The sequence below is a fragment of the Vespa velutina genome, chromosome 2 (genome assembly GCF_912470025.1).
Source record: "Vespa velutina chromosome 2, iVesVel2.1, whole genome shotgun sequence".
NCBI classification, from domain to species: Eukaryota; Metazoa; Arthropoda; class Insecta; order Hymenoptera; family Vespidae; genus Vespa; species Vespa velutina.
Genome location: NC_062189.1, coordinates 18,190,884 through 18,207,892, shown reverse-complemented (window position 1 = coordinate 18,207,892; position 17,009 = coordinate 18,190,884). Strand labels below are relative to the sequence as shown.

General features: G+C 30.3%; 3 protein-coding genes across 9 annotated transcripts; 2 read left to right on the top strand and 1 right to left on the bottom strand.

Moving 5' to 3' along the window:
- Positions 1-5,385: 5,385 nt before the first annotated feature.
- Positions 5,386-9,796, top strand: LOC124957980 (ceramide transfer protein). Of its 4 annotated transcripts, none has more exons than XM_047515619.1 (9): positions 5,386-5,637; positions 6,070-6,412; positions 6,516-6,635; positions 6,811-7,048; positions 7,150-7,433; positions 8,019-8,186; positions 8,286-8,717; positions 8,800-8,932; positions 9,010-9,796. In XM_047515619.1, exons 2-9 carry the CDS (start codon positions 6,146-6,148, stop codon positions 9,135-9,137), a joined length of 1,770 nt encoding a protein of 589 aa, XP_047371575.1. In that variant the 5' UTR covers positions 5,386-5,637; positions 6,070-6,145; the 3' UTR covers positions 9,138-9,796. The 4 variants fall into 4 exon arrangements, with proteins under 4 accessions (XP_047371575.1, XP_047371576.1, XP_047371574.1 ...); XM_047515620.1 differs by lacking the exon at positions 5,386-5,637 and adding an exon at positions 5,649-5,882; XM_047515618.1 differs by lacking the exon at positions 5,386-5,637 and having other exon boundaries at positions 5,649-6,412.
- On the bottom strand, positions 8,841-14,999 carry LOC124957981 (actin-related protein 2). Of its 4 annotated transcripts, XM_047515623.1 has the most exons (9): positions 14,581-14,999; positions 14,179-14,289; positions 13,588-13,605; positions 13,142-13,159; positions 12,462-12,541; positions 12,244-12,379; positions 11,750-12,109; positions 11,363-11,641; positions 8,841-11,218 (listed from the first exon to the last, which is right to left on the bottom strand). In XM_047515623.1, the coding sequence occupies exons 1-9, from the start codon at positions 14,626-14,628 to the stop codon at positions 11,048-11,050; spliced, it is 1,221 nt and encodes a 406-aa protein (XP_047371579.1). In that variant the 5' UTR covers positions 14,629-14,999; the 3' UTR covers positions 8,841-11,047. The 4 variants fall into 4 exon arrangements, with proteins under 4 accessions (XP_047371579.1, XP_047371581.1, XP_047371580.1 ...); XM_047515625.1 differs by lacking the exon at positions 13,142-13,159; XM_047515624.1 differs by lacking the exon at positions 13,588-13,605.
- A 311-nt stretch (positions 15,000-15,310) lies between these two features.
- On the top strand, positions 15,311-16,941 carry LOC124957724 (6-pyruvoyl tetrahydrobiopterin synthase). Its single transcript, XM_047514949.1, has 4 exons — positions 15,311-15,366; positions 15,551-15,691; positions 15,836-15,915; positions 16,036-16,941. The coding sequence occupies exons 2-4, from the start codon at positions 15,627-15,629 to the stop codon at positions 16,311-16,313; spliced, it is 423 nt and encodes a 140-aa protein (XP_047370905.1). The 5' UTR covers positions 15,311-15,366; positions 15,551-15,626; the 3' UTR covers positions 16,314-16,941.
- Positions 16,942-17,009: the final 68 nt, after the last annotated feature.

The following is a 17,009-nucleotide window of genomic DNA, read 5'->3' as shown; positions in this document are numbered from 1 at the left end:
CCTACCTCACCAAGCTTCACCAACGCTCTCTCTCTCTCTCTCTCTCTCTCTCTCTCTCTCCTTTTCCTCCTTCTCCTTCTCCTTCTCCTTCTCCTTCTCCTCCTTTTCCTCATCCCGATTCTGCCCTCTCCTTTCGTCGTCGTCATTATCACTCCTCCACCCACCACCGAAGAAGGATTTAACGAGATAAGTTACAATTACGACATCGGCGGGACATCTCTTTCTTCCCTTCTCTGGATTCATCTAAATAAATTTCTCGATCGAAAGAAATAAATATTTAAAACCAAAGTACGAATTCGATTGGTAGATATGTAAATTTTTAAAAATGATCAAAATTAAATAGCATTGTTCTTCATCGTTCGTATATATGTCGATGTTGTAGGGGCGCACCACAATCGATAAAAAAATTAAGGGATTCTATTTGCCTCTTCTCCTTCTCCTCCTCTTCTTCCTCTTTCTCTTGTCATCCTCGTCACTATGGTCTCTCCATGGATCTCGGTCGAGCCTTCGTAATACGCGATAATGAATGTGAAATTTATTTGCGGCATTGAAGCAGTCGACCACCGTTCTGGCTGGACCCTTCGAAAAACTGTCAGATACAGCTTACCACCTGCCGCCAATTCTAATTGCCATCGAAGGTGTCATTTACGTTTACTCACGATTCGTTGTAACATGGAACGTGTAAAAAAATATTAAATAGATGAAATATCTACCATAACTTTATTATGATTTCATTTATAATCGTCTATTGATACTACGACGATCGATCTTTTTCATTTACGACAAATCAAATATCCGATTCTGCTAATTCCTCAGACAAATAGAATCATCGAGCATTCCTTCAATTTAGCTGACTTAAATCTTCGTTTTTATCGATCGATCTTCCATTATCGTTAAATCGAAATGCATAAATCAAATAATATATTCTTTATTATATCCAAACTTTTATAGATTAAATACCTAACGTGCAGTCTTGAAGATTTCTCTCTATATTCATACTTATTACCCTAAATTCACAGCCTTCACGCGTCCCATCGCTTATTACAAAATATATAATTCCATGGGCTGTGAGACGCAATAAAAGAGAAAGAGATAGAGAGACTCAATGGGGCCGGAAATTACGCAACGGAACTTGCGACTTCTCTCGTCCACCGAAAGCCCGATGTCCAAATAGAAAATGGATTAAGAGCATCGAGCTACAGTTTCGAAGCCAAGTCGTAGATATTATCGGTAATAGCGCAATTATGATAATGGCGGGTAATTCTGTACAAAATTCGGATAGAGAGAAAGACAAGGAAAGAGAGAGAGAGAGAGAGAGAGAGAGAAAGATCGTGCGAGAAGGAAAGTGGAAGGAAGAGAAAGAGAAAGCAAGAGGAAAAAGAGGGAGATGGATAAGAGGGAAAGAGAGAGAGAGAGAGAGAGAGAGAGAGAGGCGGCAGAGAAGACAAAACGAGAAATAGAAAGAGAAGGAGAGACACAGAGTCGAGAGAACTGAGACTGCTAATGAAGGAAACAGTTAGATTCAAACGGCCTCCAATAATTATCCTGCCAGCCATCCATATTATAGTCTTGACAATGCACGAAATTGTTCACACTTCCCTTGACAGTGCATCTAACGCTCTATAGTTCCCGAATACCAAGGGAGGAGGAAGAGGGAGAACCGAAGAACCGAAGTACGCTGACAATGAGAGTGTGAGGAGAAAAGTAAAAAAAAGGACGTCGAGAACTTTTGGACTCGACGAATCGAGTCTCTTAAATTTATCGATCGATAACATTACTCGAGCGTAATTTTGTTTGGATTTTTTTTTCTCTTTTCTTTTTCTTTCTTTTTATTTTTTTCTTTCTTCCTTTTAAACGACTTCGATAATTCTCCCTAGAAAAATTAAAAGATCCATTCGCTGTTCGCTTATTATATTCTCATTGGTACTTTTCTTGTTAATTGCTTTATTACATCCGACCGAATTGAAAAAGAGTATAGTTATCTTTCTATCTGGATATTATCTCAGTCGGTCGGTCGGTCGGTCGGTCGGTCGATTTGCAAGGGAGAAGGGTGATCTTCGAAGCCGAACGTTCTTCACCGCGGACAATTAACCGCGATCAATGAAATTCCCCGCGGCAACCGCGGGAGTCGTTATTATACCACGAGAGTTGTTATACGCGTGCAATTTGCAAATCCCACCCCACGCAGACTCGCGCTCGTGATTGCGGACCTCTTAGGAAATATAATCAGACCGATGAATGCACACACGTCGAACGATAGTCGGACACGTAAATTCATGTCATTCGGGATCGAGCTTGTGGAAATCGCGCGGAGACCTCCCTTTACCCCCTTCTTCACCCTTTCGCACTCACTCACTCTCTCTCTCTCTCTCTCTCTCTCTCTCTCTCATTCGTTCTCTTGCCATACGTACCTACCCACCGTACCTCTCGACGTTGATGTGTTGATATTAGTAGAGCTAATTTGATAGTTTAATCAATTTCCGTAAGCCGACGGGAGTTTAATAGTGATGTCATCATTTGCAACGGGGCACAATGGGGTTAATCTCGCTCGACGAGCTAATATTCGGAGAGTTAACGGAGTTTCAAATGCAGCCAGGGCCGTCATTTGCCCGCATCCGTTCGCGAAGCGTTACGATTACCTATGTATGTACGAAAAGGTGTGCATCTCCCCGTTATCTCTCTCCCACCATCTACAGATCGTACCGATTATCCACATATTTTTTTTCTCCCTTTTTTTACTTAAACGCACGACTCGCATAACCCATTGAAACGACGATAACGCATTGATCGATCGATCGATCGAACGATAACGTACGATCGTGGGCATCGTAATATTTTCTCGATCATCTTTAATGGGAAATCTCAAAACAAACGGATCGATTAAAATAAATGATTAGAAAGATCATTCCGTTTACGGAATTACGATCGAAATGTATATGTATGTATATGAACGTGGTCTATCTGATTGCAACATTTAGACGATATTAATTTCATCCTTGAAATATCGAAAAATTTTTTCCATAATAAATTAAACTTATGGATTAATTTAATTTGTAAGATTGATAAATAAAAAGGATAAGACGAAAAAAAAAAAAAAAAAGAGAAAAGAGAACATTATTACGTTACGTGCGAACATATATAAATTACGAATTATGATTAACGAAATAATATTGACACGTAATAAGTCGCAGAGGCATCCCATTGAACGACGGGGATAAATGGAAGAGAACCGAACGATATCCCTCGTGATCTTAAAAACACCGAGCTCTAGGAGAGGGCTTTGAAAAAGCGGAGCACTCGTCGTCGGGGGAACGTCATTTTTTTCGCCACGGGTAAAATTCGTGCTTGAACGAGGAAAAGGAGGAGGAGGAGGAGGAGGAGGAAGCGAGAAGCAGAGAATCAAAAAGAGAAAGATGGAACGAAGCTAACGGGGTAAAGTGGAAGAGTGACAGGGACAGAGATAAAGACTAGAGAGAATAGAAAGAGAGATACGAAAAGAGAGAGAGAGAGAGAGAGAGAGAGAGAGAGATGGTGGCGACGCGCGAGCAGCGTGGCGGGGAGGGAGGGCGGATTACCACGGCGGCGGAATTAAAGATTCGCAGTCGTGTTTCGCAGTTTTCGTTCGAGCGGCCCTGCATGCGAATCCCCGAGCGGGCATATTAGGTGGAGGTACGCAGTTAGGCAATAACCGCTGTCAATAGAAGCCAGCCTCTCCACCTCTTTCTCTCTCTCTCTCTCTCTCTCTCTCTCTATCTATCTCTATCTCTCTCTTTCTCTCTCTCTCTCTCTCTTCTGAAGTGGCCCCCACTCGAAAATGCTACTCGCTAAATTAGGTAGGTTATATGGGCTTCGTTTCATTTGCGAGCAAACTTTAATAAACGCTAAAATTGCGTAAAAGAGCAAGGTTTTCAGACGAACGAATCAGGGTCCCAGAGAGACGTTGGGGGAAGAGAGAGAGAGAGAGAGAGAGAGAGGACCCTGGGAAGCTTCTATCCTTCTCGCTTACTATACTCTACTACTACTCCTCTACTCCTACTCCTACTCTTACTACTCCACCTCCACCTCCTCCTCCTCTTCCTCCTCCTTTTCACTTCTCTCGGCACATTCACTACGCATACGTGCAGTCATGAAGCGGGTGACTCCAAACGATTTCCCCCTTACGGTTTTTCATTTCCTCCCGCAGCTTCGTGTCGATTTAAATCTTCGAAGGACCTTTCCTATTTCCTCTCTCTCTCTCTCTCTCTCTCTTTTTTTTAATCTAATCGATCGTACCTTCCATAGCTCCAATACGACTCCATTTATATTTTACTTATATCTCTGTGTGTGTGTGTGTGTATGTGTATATAGGTACATATGTATGTACTTATGTGTATAATGTATTCCATTTCAAACGGTTATTTTGAGGATTCATTTTTCATACGAGCCAGATAGAAAATTCATAATACTGTTGGAAAAATATTCCAAGCCGATTAAATGACTAAACGATTTTACCTGTAATTCGTAATAGGAATATTATTCGTGTAAATAAATTATTCATTAGTGGTGGAGCGATATTCATGTTAACGCACTTTCCTTTTTTATATATATAACGAAGTTGAGAAAACAAATAATAATACTTACCGTTAAAGATGAAAAAAAGATTAATTATATTGTTTGAGAAAATGGTTGCTTTAATTTATCTTTTATGGTTATATGAAAATAAAAGTTAATTAGTTTTTCTTGCTTATAAAATGAAGAAATGCGGCCATTTTAAATGTTTACGTAAACGCTACACCTGCTGCCATCTGATGAGAAATCTCAACATTAAAATCGTTTGCAGTCGATTGTACCAATTACGAGGATAAGTCATCGATGAAGAAACGTCGATATAAAGGAAATGATAATAATAGTCTTTGATACGTATAAACAAAAGACAATGTTAACAATTATTCCAATGCTTGTTCTGATCTCGACGATCAGTTTATTTTCGAACGTCGACGTGTGTACATCGTTTTCTAACAGATTATATCTATCTTCAGATATAACTTATTCGTTGTTACCATTATAATATATAATTACTTTTTCATAATAATTCATATATATTACTAATAGATGGATCTTCGTACGCGACAATCTCCACGTTATAAGATCCGGCCAATCGATATTATTTTTATTGTAAAATTAATTATATTAATTGTTAATATCGATCTAATTATCTGTATTTAAGTAATAATTTCGTTCTAAATTTCGTTATAAATAAAACGATAAGTAACGTTGATTTTATAAATAAAAATTTCAACGATTCGAAGTCGATAAAATAGAACACGTAAATGAACTAATAGTACGATGATACGTACGGTAGTTTGGGACACCGTAGCCTAAGCAGTGATCAATCAAGTATTTCAAGAGCCCTGAGCATCACACACGTGTTTTTAAAATTATTAAACTATATTGTTATTTAGTAATCGTATATTATTTAATAATCGTGCTTCGAAGAAATCGTCATTCTTAATCAATAATTAATATCGTTCTCATGAATAACTTTTTCGTTTCGTTGTAATCAATTTAAATATTCGTTGAGAATAAAATGTGAGAAAACACAATCAGCAAGTTTGCCTCGTAAATCATCACGGTGGATTGGTGGTACATCTCAGACGAGTGAGTTGATTCTACCCAGTCTTGAAAAAAACTTATTTTAATTATCTCTGTTATCTAATGCTACGCATTAAACATGCATATATGTAATTGTGTTTATGAAGGAAAATTCGAACGTATTATATCAATGTGTATTTGTGTTCTGATGATAAGAAAACGCCCTGTATTTGTCTAGTATAAGTAAAGATTAAGTATAGTCTGTGGTATGACGAAGTGTTGATTATTTATCTACGTTTATTCAGCAAAAAGTACGAACGATTAACCTTTCATATGATATGAATATTGAAGACGTATCGCATGAGGTTATGTTACGCGACAATTAATTTCAATTATGTTTTGAAACGTGTCCTATATCAAGATTGCTCAGTCATCTTATAATTTTGTACCTGTCAGTTAAGTAAACAGTCCGATTATATTTTTCCATTCGTTACGCAGTTTTAATAAAAATCACAATCTGGTATGTTGTGCCAATCCTAAATAACACGGTATTTGGTCCAATTCATTCCTGATAATGGCTGATGAAGTAGAGGCACTTCGCCTTAACAATGAAGAAATTGAATATATGGAAGCTGAGCTTGATGGCGATGACGATGATGGTTCTGACGGAGTGGTAGTTCCAGAACTTCAGGGTACATTATCCAAATGGACAAATTACATACACGGCTGGCAAACGAGATTTATTGTTCTCAAGGATGGTACTTTATCTTATTATAAATCCGAACAAGATAGTGGATTTGGTTGTCGAGGTTCGATAAGTTTATATAAGGCTAATATCAAGGTAAGATATTATACGTATAAAGCTGTATATTGGACGTTATATTGTCCGAATTAATAGTAAATGCATCCATTAATTTATTTTGTATGTTGATTTAATTTAATAGGCACATGAATTTGATGAATGTAGATTTGACGTATCTGTTAATGATTGCTTAGTATGGTATTTGAGAGCAAGCAATCCTGAAGAAAAACAGAGATGGGTAGATGTTTTAAAGTCATATAAGGTAAATTTTTCAAAAGCATTTAGAAGCATATTTCTTTTTTTTAATTATGCTTTTCATTTATGTATCAATGTAATCATATATAAATGTAGTTATTGTATAAATGGGTAAATATAATGTATGATTTGCCAATGCATGAATAACATATCAACTTTCCATATATTTTTATTTTAAACAGTCAGAATCAGGCTATGGAAGTGAAAATAGTCTTAAACGTCATGGTAGTGCCATTTCCTTAGTGTCGAACACACAGTCTACTACAAGCGCTGGTAGTTTTACAAAGCGTGGTATTAGAGGTTTGAAAGAAAAATTAGCAGAAATAGAAACATTCAGAGACATTCTAATAAAGCAAATTGATACTTTACAAAAATATTTTGATAATTGTGCAGAAAATGCTAAAAATGCTTTCTCAAAAGGTATGACTTATTCTAAGATATTTTGTTATTATAGAAGCAGGAGAAAATAGGACAAATTCAAGCTTGGATTGATGATTACTTTCTTTCGTAATGATTTACAGAAAATAAGATTGAAAAAAAATTTAATCCGGCTGAACAGTCAGTGGATTTTAAGGGTGAAGCAATTACATTTAAAGCAACAAGTGAAGGAGTCTTGGCGACGTTACAACACTGCATTGAGTTAATGATACAGCGTGAAGATGCATGGCGTCGTAGATGGGAAAAAGAAGTTGAAAAAAAGCGAAAATTACAAGAATTGTATAAAACTTTAAAAGATCAAATTACCATGCATCAAAGTGATTCTCCAAGACCTCGAGTTCTCATTCATGGAGGTCCAGATTATGAGGTTTGATTTTTATAATTATGTGATTTTTTAAGAAGATCTTCTGCTTACTAGGACATTAAATTTATCCTATTATTTAATTGTTGTTTTAAATAAAATGTTGTTTTAAATTTGACACACAATCGTTTGTTTACATCCAGAGGTTGTTGTTAGAACATATGATTCGTTCGTCTATTAATACTTGTGTCACATTATATACATATACATAACTATATGTATATATATATATATATAGTTATATTATATATATATATATATATATATATATGTATATGTATATAGTTATGCTTCATTTGTTATTTTTGACAGATATTCTTTGTCCTGTCATTGTTCATTTCATTATATCATTTATATGAAAAGCTTTTATAGATGCTTATATACATTTTTCTAGTAATTTCATTTATATTAGATATAAAAGCTTGTAATAATTTAGGCATGACATTTGAGAAATGTGTTATTTTGAAGAAGTAAATAACAATCTTAATGTGAAATATCCATAGAGAAAATATATTTTAGATATTATAGATGTATATATTTTTTTGTTGGCTATAATTATAAATGTTAATATAAAAAATTAACAATTTCAAGGAAGGTCCACACAGTGCTCTATGCGACGAAGAATTTTATGACGCGGTAGAAACTGGTTTAGATAAAATCGATGAAGAGAATCAATTAAGAGATCGTTTGAAACAAAAATCTGTTACCATTTTAACTACACCTACTACATCAGCGGTAAAGCATAGGCTTTGGCCTGAGGTAATTAACTATTGTTCTAATTTGTTTGAATGAAAATATAAACGATTTGCCTGCGTACTTGCGTGTGTAATAAAAAAAAAAAAAAAATTATAATTATAGATAGAAAAAATAACTATGCAACAGCTGCACTATGCTAGACTTGGCGTAGGAGGAGCAGGAGGATGGCAATTATTTGCTGAAGATGGTGATATGCGAATGTATAGACGCGAGGAGGAAGCCGATGGTTTGGTCGTAGATCCTCTTAAAGCTTGTCATGTTGTAAAAGGTGTAACCGGACATGAGGTCTGCGAAATATTCTTTGGTCCTGAATATAGAAGCGAATGGGAAGCTACGCTCGAAGATATGACTGTAATAGAAAATATCTCCAAGGATACTTTGGTATTTCTGCAGACGCATAAACGAATTTGGCCTGCGAGCCAGAGGGATGCACTCTTCTGGTCCCATATACGTAGAGTAACAGATGATCAAGATCCAGATGCACATGATTTATGGATAGTATGCAACCACAGTACAGAATATTCCGATTATCCAGTTTGTATTCCAAACATCAATTATCAAACATTTTTATACATTTTTATACATTTAATAACACGAGTTAATTTTTTTTATACAGTCAAATGTTGGTAAATGTGTGAGAGTTTACTTAACAGTATGTCTTGTATGTCAAACATTTATTGATCCTCCAAAAGATGAAGAAGAAATAAAACGAGATAATATAACTTGCAAAATAACATACTGTTCTGTCGGTATGCTATCTTTCATATTACGATACGTATTTAGATGAACAAATTAACTATTAACTATAACCAAATATAAATTCTAGTAAATCCTGGTGGATGGGCACCAGCATCTGTCTTACGTGCAGTTTATAAGAGGGAGTATCCAAAGTTCCTTAAACGTTTCACCAATTTTTGTATTGAACAATGCAAAAATAAGCCAATTACATTCTGAATGTGATTTATAGGATTTAAAATTTTCTATAAAACTCCATCTTTACACTTCATTCAAGTGTCTTGGTAAGGTATTGTATCAAATCTGCGAATGTTGTAATTGCAGATATTTGTGAAGCACTTTTGGATTATTATAAAGTGTTTTGTATACTATTTTTTTTATTTGCTTAATATAATGTATCTATATACAGCTTAAGAAGAAAAAAAAAGAAAGAAAAAAAAAATGAAACTATCATATTATCTCATCAATAATTTCCAGAGGTGTACAGAAATGTATACATTTAAAAAATCTACTGTATAACGCGCAGTATATAGTATAATACACCATTCAAAACTAAACTTTATGTCTTCACACAATAGCATAATTGCTTGTTGTTTCATTGTTATACAGAATGATATTGAAGTCAAGTTGTACAAATTTAAACAAAATTAAATACATATACGTTTATCTACTGTTATGTCGTACCCATATGAATGCAAAATTGTATAATACAAATTAAATTGTTATTTTTATTTATACATAAAGGTGTACATAGATACACAATATAAAGGTCCCATATATGGCGTAACATAATAAAGACTGTTGTAGACTAATCTTAATTTGGTATTATTTTATGTTGCCATTGTATTAAAAGCTATGTATAAAGAAGTTAAAAATCATTTTCCTTGTATGTATTTCATTTCAACTATCATATATATATGATATATATATATATATATATATATTAGATAGAAAAAAATATCTGCATAAATTGCACACATCTTCAATTAATTTCTAGGGTTTCAAAATTATTATGGAAGACTTTGTAGGAAATACATTTATTTCTAAGAGTTATTTATTTAAATAACAATAAAAAAAATAAACACTGACATGTCATTTTTATAAATCTACTTTTTACAAGAACAATGACAATTTGCTTTGATAATCAAACAAACAAATTGCTTGACAATTTGCTTTGAGTGATACGGGTGTTGTTTGTTTTTTATAAGATGTGAAAAAATTTAAGAGAAAACATAAAAAACTCTCTCTCCTCTCTTCTCCTATATTTTTTATAAAATATTTAATATCTTAGAATAATTAAATTATTAAATGCATGATTTTATATCAACTATTGCTTAATTATAGTTTTATATTTTTTATATTATACAATATAAATCCCTAAATTAATTGATTTATCTATGTTTGTTTTCAACCTATGAATAAATTACTATGATGCATGTTGAAACACATAAATACCTGTGTTATAAAAAAAATGCTTTCCACTGTGAACCTTATAAAGATAAATTAAATCAATGCCTATGTGTTTCTTTATCAATAACAATTTCAGCCATTGCACTGATTTTATCAAGTTCATTTTACTGAAGTTAGATCTATAGAAAACTGTTCTCTTTTCTTACTTATTATTTTGGCAGAGAAGCTATGGCTTCAACAATAAATGTAAAACTTTACTAAACAAAAAATGATATTTATAAAAGCTATATTTACAAAATTCGTTTTCTGGAATGCATATAAATAAGAGCTCCAGAGATACGGATTATTAAAATTTTTATACAGTATAAAATAACCATTTTGTGTGTTCCAAGTAAAAAATTTCTATATTTTAATGATCCTCTGATAATTATCGCATGTACTTAAAATAAAAATTCATTTATTCTTCGCATCCATATGAAGATCTTACAGTTGATTATATAGCTCTATTAATTGCACTAATCTGCATAACCAAAATAAATATTCTATTTGGCATGACATAGCCCTTACAGCAAACTCAAGCACTCTGTCTGTTTTATATCGTTCAAGTAATTTGTAGTCTGTAAAACAACTTGACTATTTTTCAATGGCATTTGCATCACTTTTAGTCTAAAAAAATTTACTTTGTTTCATGTTGCACCTTGTACTAACATAACATATCCTTAAGATTCATAGGATCCTAATTTTTTTAATACACTAAGACCTTTCTCTTCATATTCTTCTTTCGTTATCCATACAGAATCTCGATCCTTTGTTATTTCTGCTAATACAGCACCACCCATAAAAACCATATCTTTGCGTCGTGGTGAATCTTCAATTTTGATTTTGAATTTCTATAGAAGAATAATATAAAGTAAACTCTTTGGAGGAACCATATTCCACGCCATATTACCAGATGTAATAAAAATTAAAAAAAAAAAAAAAATATATATATATATATATATATATATATGTATATAAATTTTAGATAAACTTACATTAAGTTTGGATGTATCATTTTTTAAAACTTTCTGTAAATAAAGTTGCTTGATCTCTCGTTCGAGTCTAGACGGAAGCCCTGGATACATTGTACTGCCACCGCTAAGAACGATATGCTTATACAGTTCACTTCTGATATCAATATCAGCTGCTTGAATTGTACTAAATACTAGCTCTGCAATTCCCAGAGCTTCAACATTTATTAAACGTGGTTGAAATAATGCTTCTGGTGCTGAAAATCTTTCACCACCTACTTTTATTACTCGACCATCTGGAAGCTTAAAAGAACTATTAACAATGATGAACGAAAAAGTACAAATTTTGAGCATTTAATGAGTAAAAAAAATTAGAATGTTGTATTTTATTATATAAATCATTATACTTACTGTATATGATTCTACTAAAACAGTCGTTTCGCGAGCTAATTTTTCTTCAGTTTCAATATTATATCCAATATAACATAATTTCTCTTTTAACATCCTTACTGTTTCAAAATCAGCAGAATGGTTGAAGGCATATCCACGTAATAAAAGTAATTTTATTAAATACATAGTAATGTCACGACCGGCAATATCTAATCGGCGTGTTAAATGAGGCAAAGCATATTCTTCAAATACTGGACAAATATGTGTAACTCCATCACCAGAGTCTACTACAACACCACTAATCAATCCTTGAGCATACAATGTAAGTACAGCTTGTATCGCAATATATGTTCCAGCAAATCCATATTTTTCAAACATCACCTAAAAAAAGGAAAAAAATGTATATATACATATAAAAATAAAAGCTTTATCATCTAAATATACTTAAATAAGTAATGAGCCTTGAAATAGTAGGAAAAAAAATATATATATATACATATTAATATATATTTTACCTCGATCATTTTCTCTCTATTCGTGATAGGATTCATTGGTGGCTCAGTCAGCAAAATTTTACATTCTCTAGGATTAATGTTCATTTTTTCTTTTCCAAATGTATAATCCCAAACGTGACACATATCCTCCCAATTTCTAAGAAAGCATTACATTATTACATTGTTCAATTGAAGTTAAAAATGTGTTTTATATATATATATAAAATCTTTATACACACCTAACAATTCCATTTTGCATGGGATAACTAATTTCTAACATAGAACGAAGTTTACTTGCTTCATCTCCAACCATTAAGTCCTGTCATAATAATGCAATTATATATGATTAATATTTTTCTCAATTAATAAGAGTATTAAAACTAAGATGCAAGGATCATTATTATTGTTGATATAAATAAAATTGAAAATTTGAGAGTATGAATGATCAAACATTGCACATATAGCACTTGTGGATGTTTGCTCACATATTATTGATACTTTATAATACAATATTCAGATTCAAACACTCATATAATCTTATTCATTTTTATATGCCTATAAATTGCCAATATAAGTTTATAACACTGATACTATTTTTAATATCCGATTAAGAATATTATTGTATAAAATAAAAATTATTATAAATATTAAAGATATTTTTACAAATTTATTATGATCATAACATAGAAGATAATTAAATGAATAATATAAATGGAATAAAAATTACTTAATTTGATTAAATTATGTTAAAATTTGAAGTATATAAGAAATTGTATTATTTCAATCGATCAATTGACTATTAAAAACTACTTCTCCATTTATATTCTCTAAAAAAGAAACTATTACTTTAAAAATTATTTTATGATCAATCAATGAGAAATAGATGTACAAATTAGCATCAAAAATACATTAAACTTACAGGCATGTTAAGCACATCCTACGAGAGCAAATGTAAGCAGACAAACATATTAGATATTTTATCAAAAGCACAGTATATACAAACATACCCACGTACCAAAAATGGGTTAAAAAAAAAACCTATAACAAACATTTTCTATCTCTTCTTTCAATAAATGAAAACAAGCAAAAGACTTTTGATGGCATCGAATTGATTGATGCATAGACAATTACAATTTTGTTTTTGACAATGTTGAAGTATATTAAATATTATAATAATGATATAGATAATAATAATCTTACATTTGTGATATACATTCCTTTTTCAAAGTTTTGTTAATAAAAGTCAATTTTTGTTAATAAGTCAAACTCTTACATTTATATTTATGTCAGTAGAAAAATATAAATAAGCTTTTAAACAATCTCTATTCATTGAGCCACACAGGGTAACATTATAAATTGACTTACACGAACACAATATTCTTGCTGAAAATATAATTTTTATATTAATAACTTTACTTATTATTATATATATATATTTGCCAAAACTTAATGATTAATTTTTCTACAGTATTACAAAAAAAAGAAAAAAAAAAAAAAAAGAAATATTAATGTCTATTTGCTTGTAACTTTGCAAGGATAAATAATTAGAGACAATAGAATAACTAGTACTTTATAAAAATAATAGTACATTTATTCCATTAACATTGATACAAAAAGAAGAAATCTAGAATATGTTCTTATATTTTACCATAATAATTGTTAATTAATTTATCATTTTAATTGTATCTCCTTAAGGATAAATAGTGTCTATTGTTTTTAATATAGATAATGTTTTTTAATATAGATAAACAGAAAATAATGAAAGAAATAAGAAACGAAAAAAGGGAATAAATAAATTTACTATAATCGCTTCCAATAAAAGCTGATTATAAATCACACATATATAATATATATATACATATATACATATATATATATATACATATATATATATATATATAATTTTTTTTTCTTTTAAATTAAGCAAGTTATTATAAACAATAATAAAATATGTACCTTCACGTCGATGTCTCCTATCTTATTAACAGCCCTTATGATTGGACGTCCAACTATCGAAGGAAATATATGGGCAGGAAAATTTGCTCCCGCATATCCGCATTTGACGAACTGAAAATAAATTAAATTAATAATAATAGATATTGAAACAAGTATATAGAAATAATTTATATTTGAATTTTTCAAATGATATCTTAACACTTGACAAATAAGAAATACAAAGTAATAATATATTAATAACTATATATATACATATATATTGAATATATACATACATATATATATATATATATATATATATATATATATATATTGAAATAAGTATTAACAAAAGGGGACTCCAAATAATCTATATTAGAATGATTTACATCGTTATATATATATATATATATATATGCTTACCCCCGTTCCATTATCACAGACAATAATCTTTCTTCCTTTGCTATCCATTTTATCAAATAAGAGTCGTATATGTTTCGCAACTCTTCACTTTCTATATTCAAATTATATTTATATCACACATTCCGTGAAATGACTAATTCTTACAATTTATAGGGCGTTACCGGCATGACAGTATACAGAAAGGAAATGTTATTACTATAGACACAAATTTGGTGATAAATTTAAACAACAGTAATTAATAGCACTAGCAATTGAAACTTATCTTCGAGCAGGTGAAAATGTGATTCGATTGATTGGAGATTTTTATCTTATCATGAAACAACTCATCGGTCTTAAACACAATCTTAAGCTCATATTGGATTAATATTGTGCACCAATATTGCACTATCGTAAAATAGTTGATTCCTTTAAAGTTTCATTTACAATGTACGATCGCGTATGCACGCTTAAACGCCATTGGCTACATTTTCTTCATTTTCCAATCGAATCATTGGCGGGAAATTTCGTTGAAAATTGGATCAATTTAAATTAGAAATTTTTATATATATATATATATATATTTGTTTGAATATCTCTTAGAATCTTAAATTGATTTTTATAAAATTTTCATACCGATACGTATTTCTTATATCATTGAAAACATATTTTTTTTTCATTTCTCTTTTTTTTTTTTTTTTTTTTTTTTTTATTCTGTCTTCATTAAAATTTTTAATTTAAATTTAATATATAACGTATTTAAACTTTTGATAAAATAATCTTTTATGTTTCGTCGTAAAATTTCAATTGGTAATGATTTCGAATAACCTTCCTTTACGAATGTAATAGATTTTATTAAAATGCTGTTACGACGATCTTCGTATTACATCGAATAGAATACTTTCAATAATTATCCTTGAGTTTTTCTGAGTAACCACTTTTTATGATTGAATGTTCATCAATATGGATTAATTTTTGTTCTTTGATATTCTAGTTGTTGTAAGCTTTTATAATAGTATAATCGTATTCTAAGAGTCAACTAAAAGTCAGCTATCAAGAAATTTATAAAAATGACTCATCCAATTGTTTATTTAACGAGAAAGGAATCAATATCTAGCTGTCATAGATTGCACAGGTACCAATAATTAATATCTAAATATATATGTATATATATATACATATATATATATATATGTATTATATTATAAGGTTAACAACAGTTAATAGTAGATATATCATTTTTATTAAGGTATTACTGTTTTTGTTTTTATCATTATAGTAATAATCTGAACGATGAAGAAAATAAAATGATATATGGAAAATGTAACAATTTTTGGGGACATGGACATAATTATACTGGTAATTAGGATATAAACTTAATAAATTAATTTTTTATGATATAAATATATAAATATATTTATGTTATAATAATAAATTAAAAATTATGAGTATTATTATAAAATTTTTAATTTATTGCAGTTGAAGTTACAGTCCGTGGACCATTAGATCCTATAACTGGTATGGTTATGAATATATCTGATTTAAAAAGGTACATGAAAAATGTATTGATGGATAGATTGGATCACAAAAATTTAGACAAAGATGTATCTTATTTTAAAAATGTTGTATCGACCACTGAAAATTTAGCTATATATATTTATAATGAATTGAAAAAGGAATTGCCTAATCCAGATTTATTATATGAGGTAAAAATTCATGAGACCGATAATAATATTGTATATTATAGAGGAGAGTAAATAATATTTTTTTATGATAATACAAGGGACAAATAATATAACACAAAGAATTACTAATACTTCCATAAATAATGGAATATATGTTATCATATTTTTTTTCAGATAATTATATATTTTTATAAATTGTCTGTAATTATATATTTTTTATATCTCATGATTTTTATTATATTAAGATTTAACATATTTAACTTTGTTGGTTTATATATTTATTATAATCTTATTATAACACATGTATTATTTATATCATAAATTAATACATTGATACAAATCTTTGTCTTATGTGTATTCAAATATATATGCTTTTCCCTAGATTCTAAATACACAATCTTAGTATATACATGTGTAAGTCCATATATATGTGTTTGTTATGCATATATAGGATATACTTATATATAACTACAAAATATTTTGTTCTTTTCTTGCTCGAGAATATAATGTACTTTTAAAACATATAAAAATTTCCTATACTGTGGCCATGCAATTTTACAGAATACTGTATGATACATAATTAAATATCATCACATGTGTCAATATCATTCCATGTATAAGTAAATTTCATTTACATATAATAAGACGTTTAGTTTAAAACATATATTTTAATTTACAAAATAAAAAACTATAAAACTGCCATTTACAAAATAATTCTTCATACATATTTAGAATCAATTATTAATTAATATATGTAAAATCTTATAA

Excerpts from the sequence above, each read along its gene's own strand:
- LOC124957980 (XM_047515619.1), top strand. The coding sequence starts at position 6,146 with ATGGCTGATGAAGTAGAGGCACTTCGCCTTAACAATGAAGAAATTGAA. Across the intron at positions 6,413-6,515 it reads TATATAAGGCTAATATCAAG|GCACATGAATTTGATGAATG; the intron begins GTAAGATATTAT and ends TTAATTTAATAG. Across the intron at positions 8,933-9,009 it reads AATAACATACTGTTCTGTCG|TAAATCCTGGTGGATGGGCA; the intron begins GTATGCTATCTT and ends TATAAATTCTAG.
- LOC124957981 (XM_047515623.1), bottom strand. The coding sequence starts at position 14,628 with ATGGATAGCAAAGGAAGAAAGATTATTGTCTGTGATAATGGAACGGGG. Across the intron at positions 12,380-12,461 it reads ATGCAAAATGGAATTGTTAG|AAATTGGGAGGATATGTGTC; the intron begins GTGTGTATAAAG and ends ATGCTTTCTTAG. Across the intron at positions 11,642-11,749 it reads TTTTAGTAGAATCATATACA|CTTCCAGATGGTCGAGTAAT; the intron begins GTAAGTATAATG and ends AGTTCTTTTAAG.
- LOC124957724 (XM_047514949.1), top strand. The coding sequence starts at position 15,627 with ATGACTCATCCAATTGTTTATTTAACGAGAAAGGAATCAATATCTAGC. Across the intron at positions 15,692-15,835 it reads AGCTGTCATAGATTGCACAG|TAATAATCTGAACGATGAAG; the intron begins GTACCAATAATT and ends TTATCATTATAG. Across the intron at positions 15,916-16,035 it reads ACATGGACATAATTATACTG|TTGAAGTTACAGTCCGTGGA; the intron begins GTAATTAGGATA and ends AATTTATTGCAG.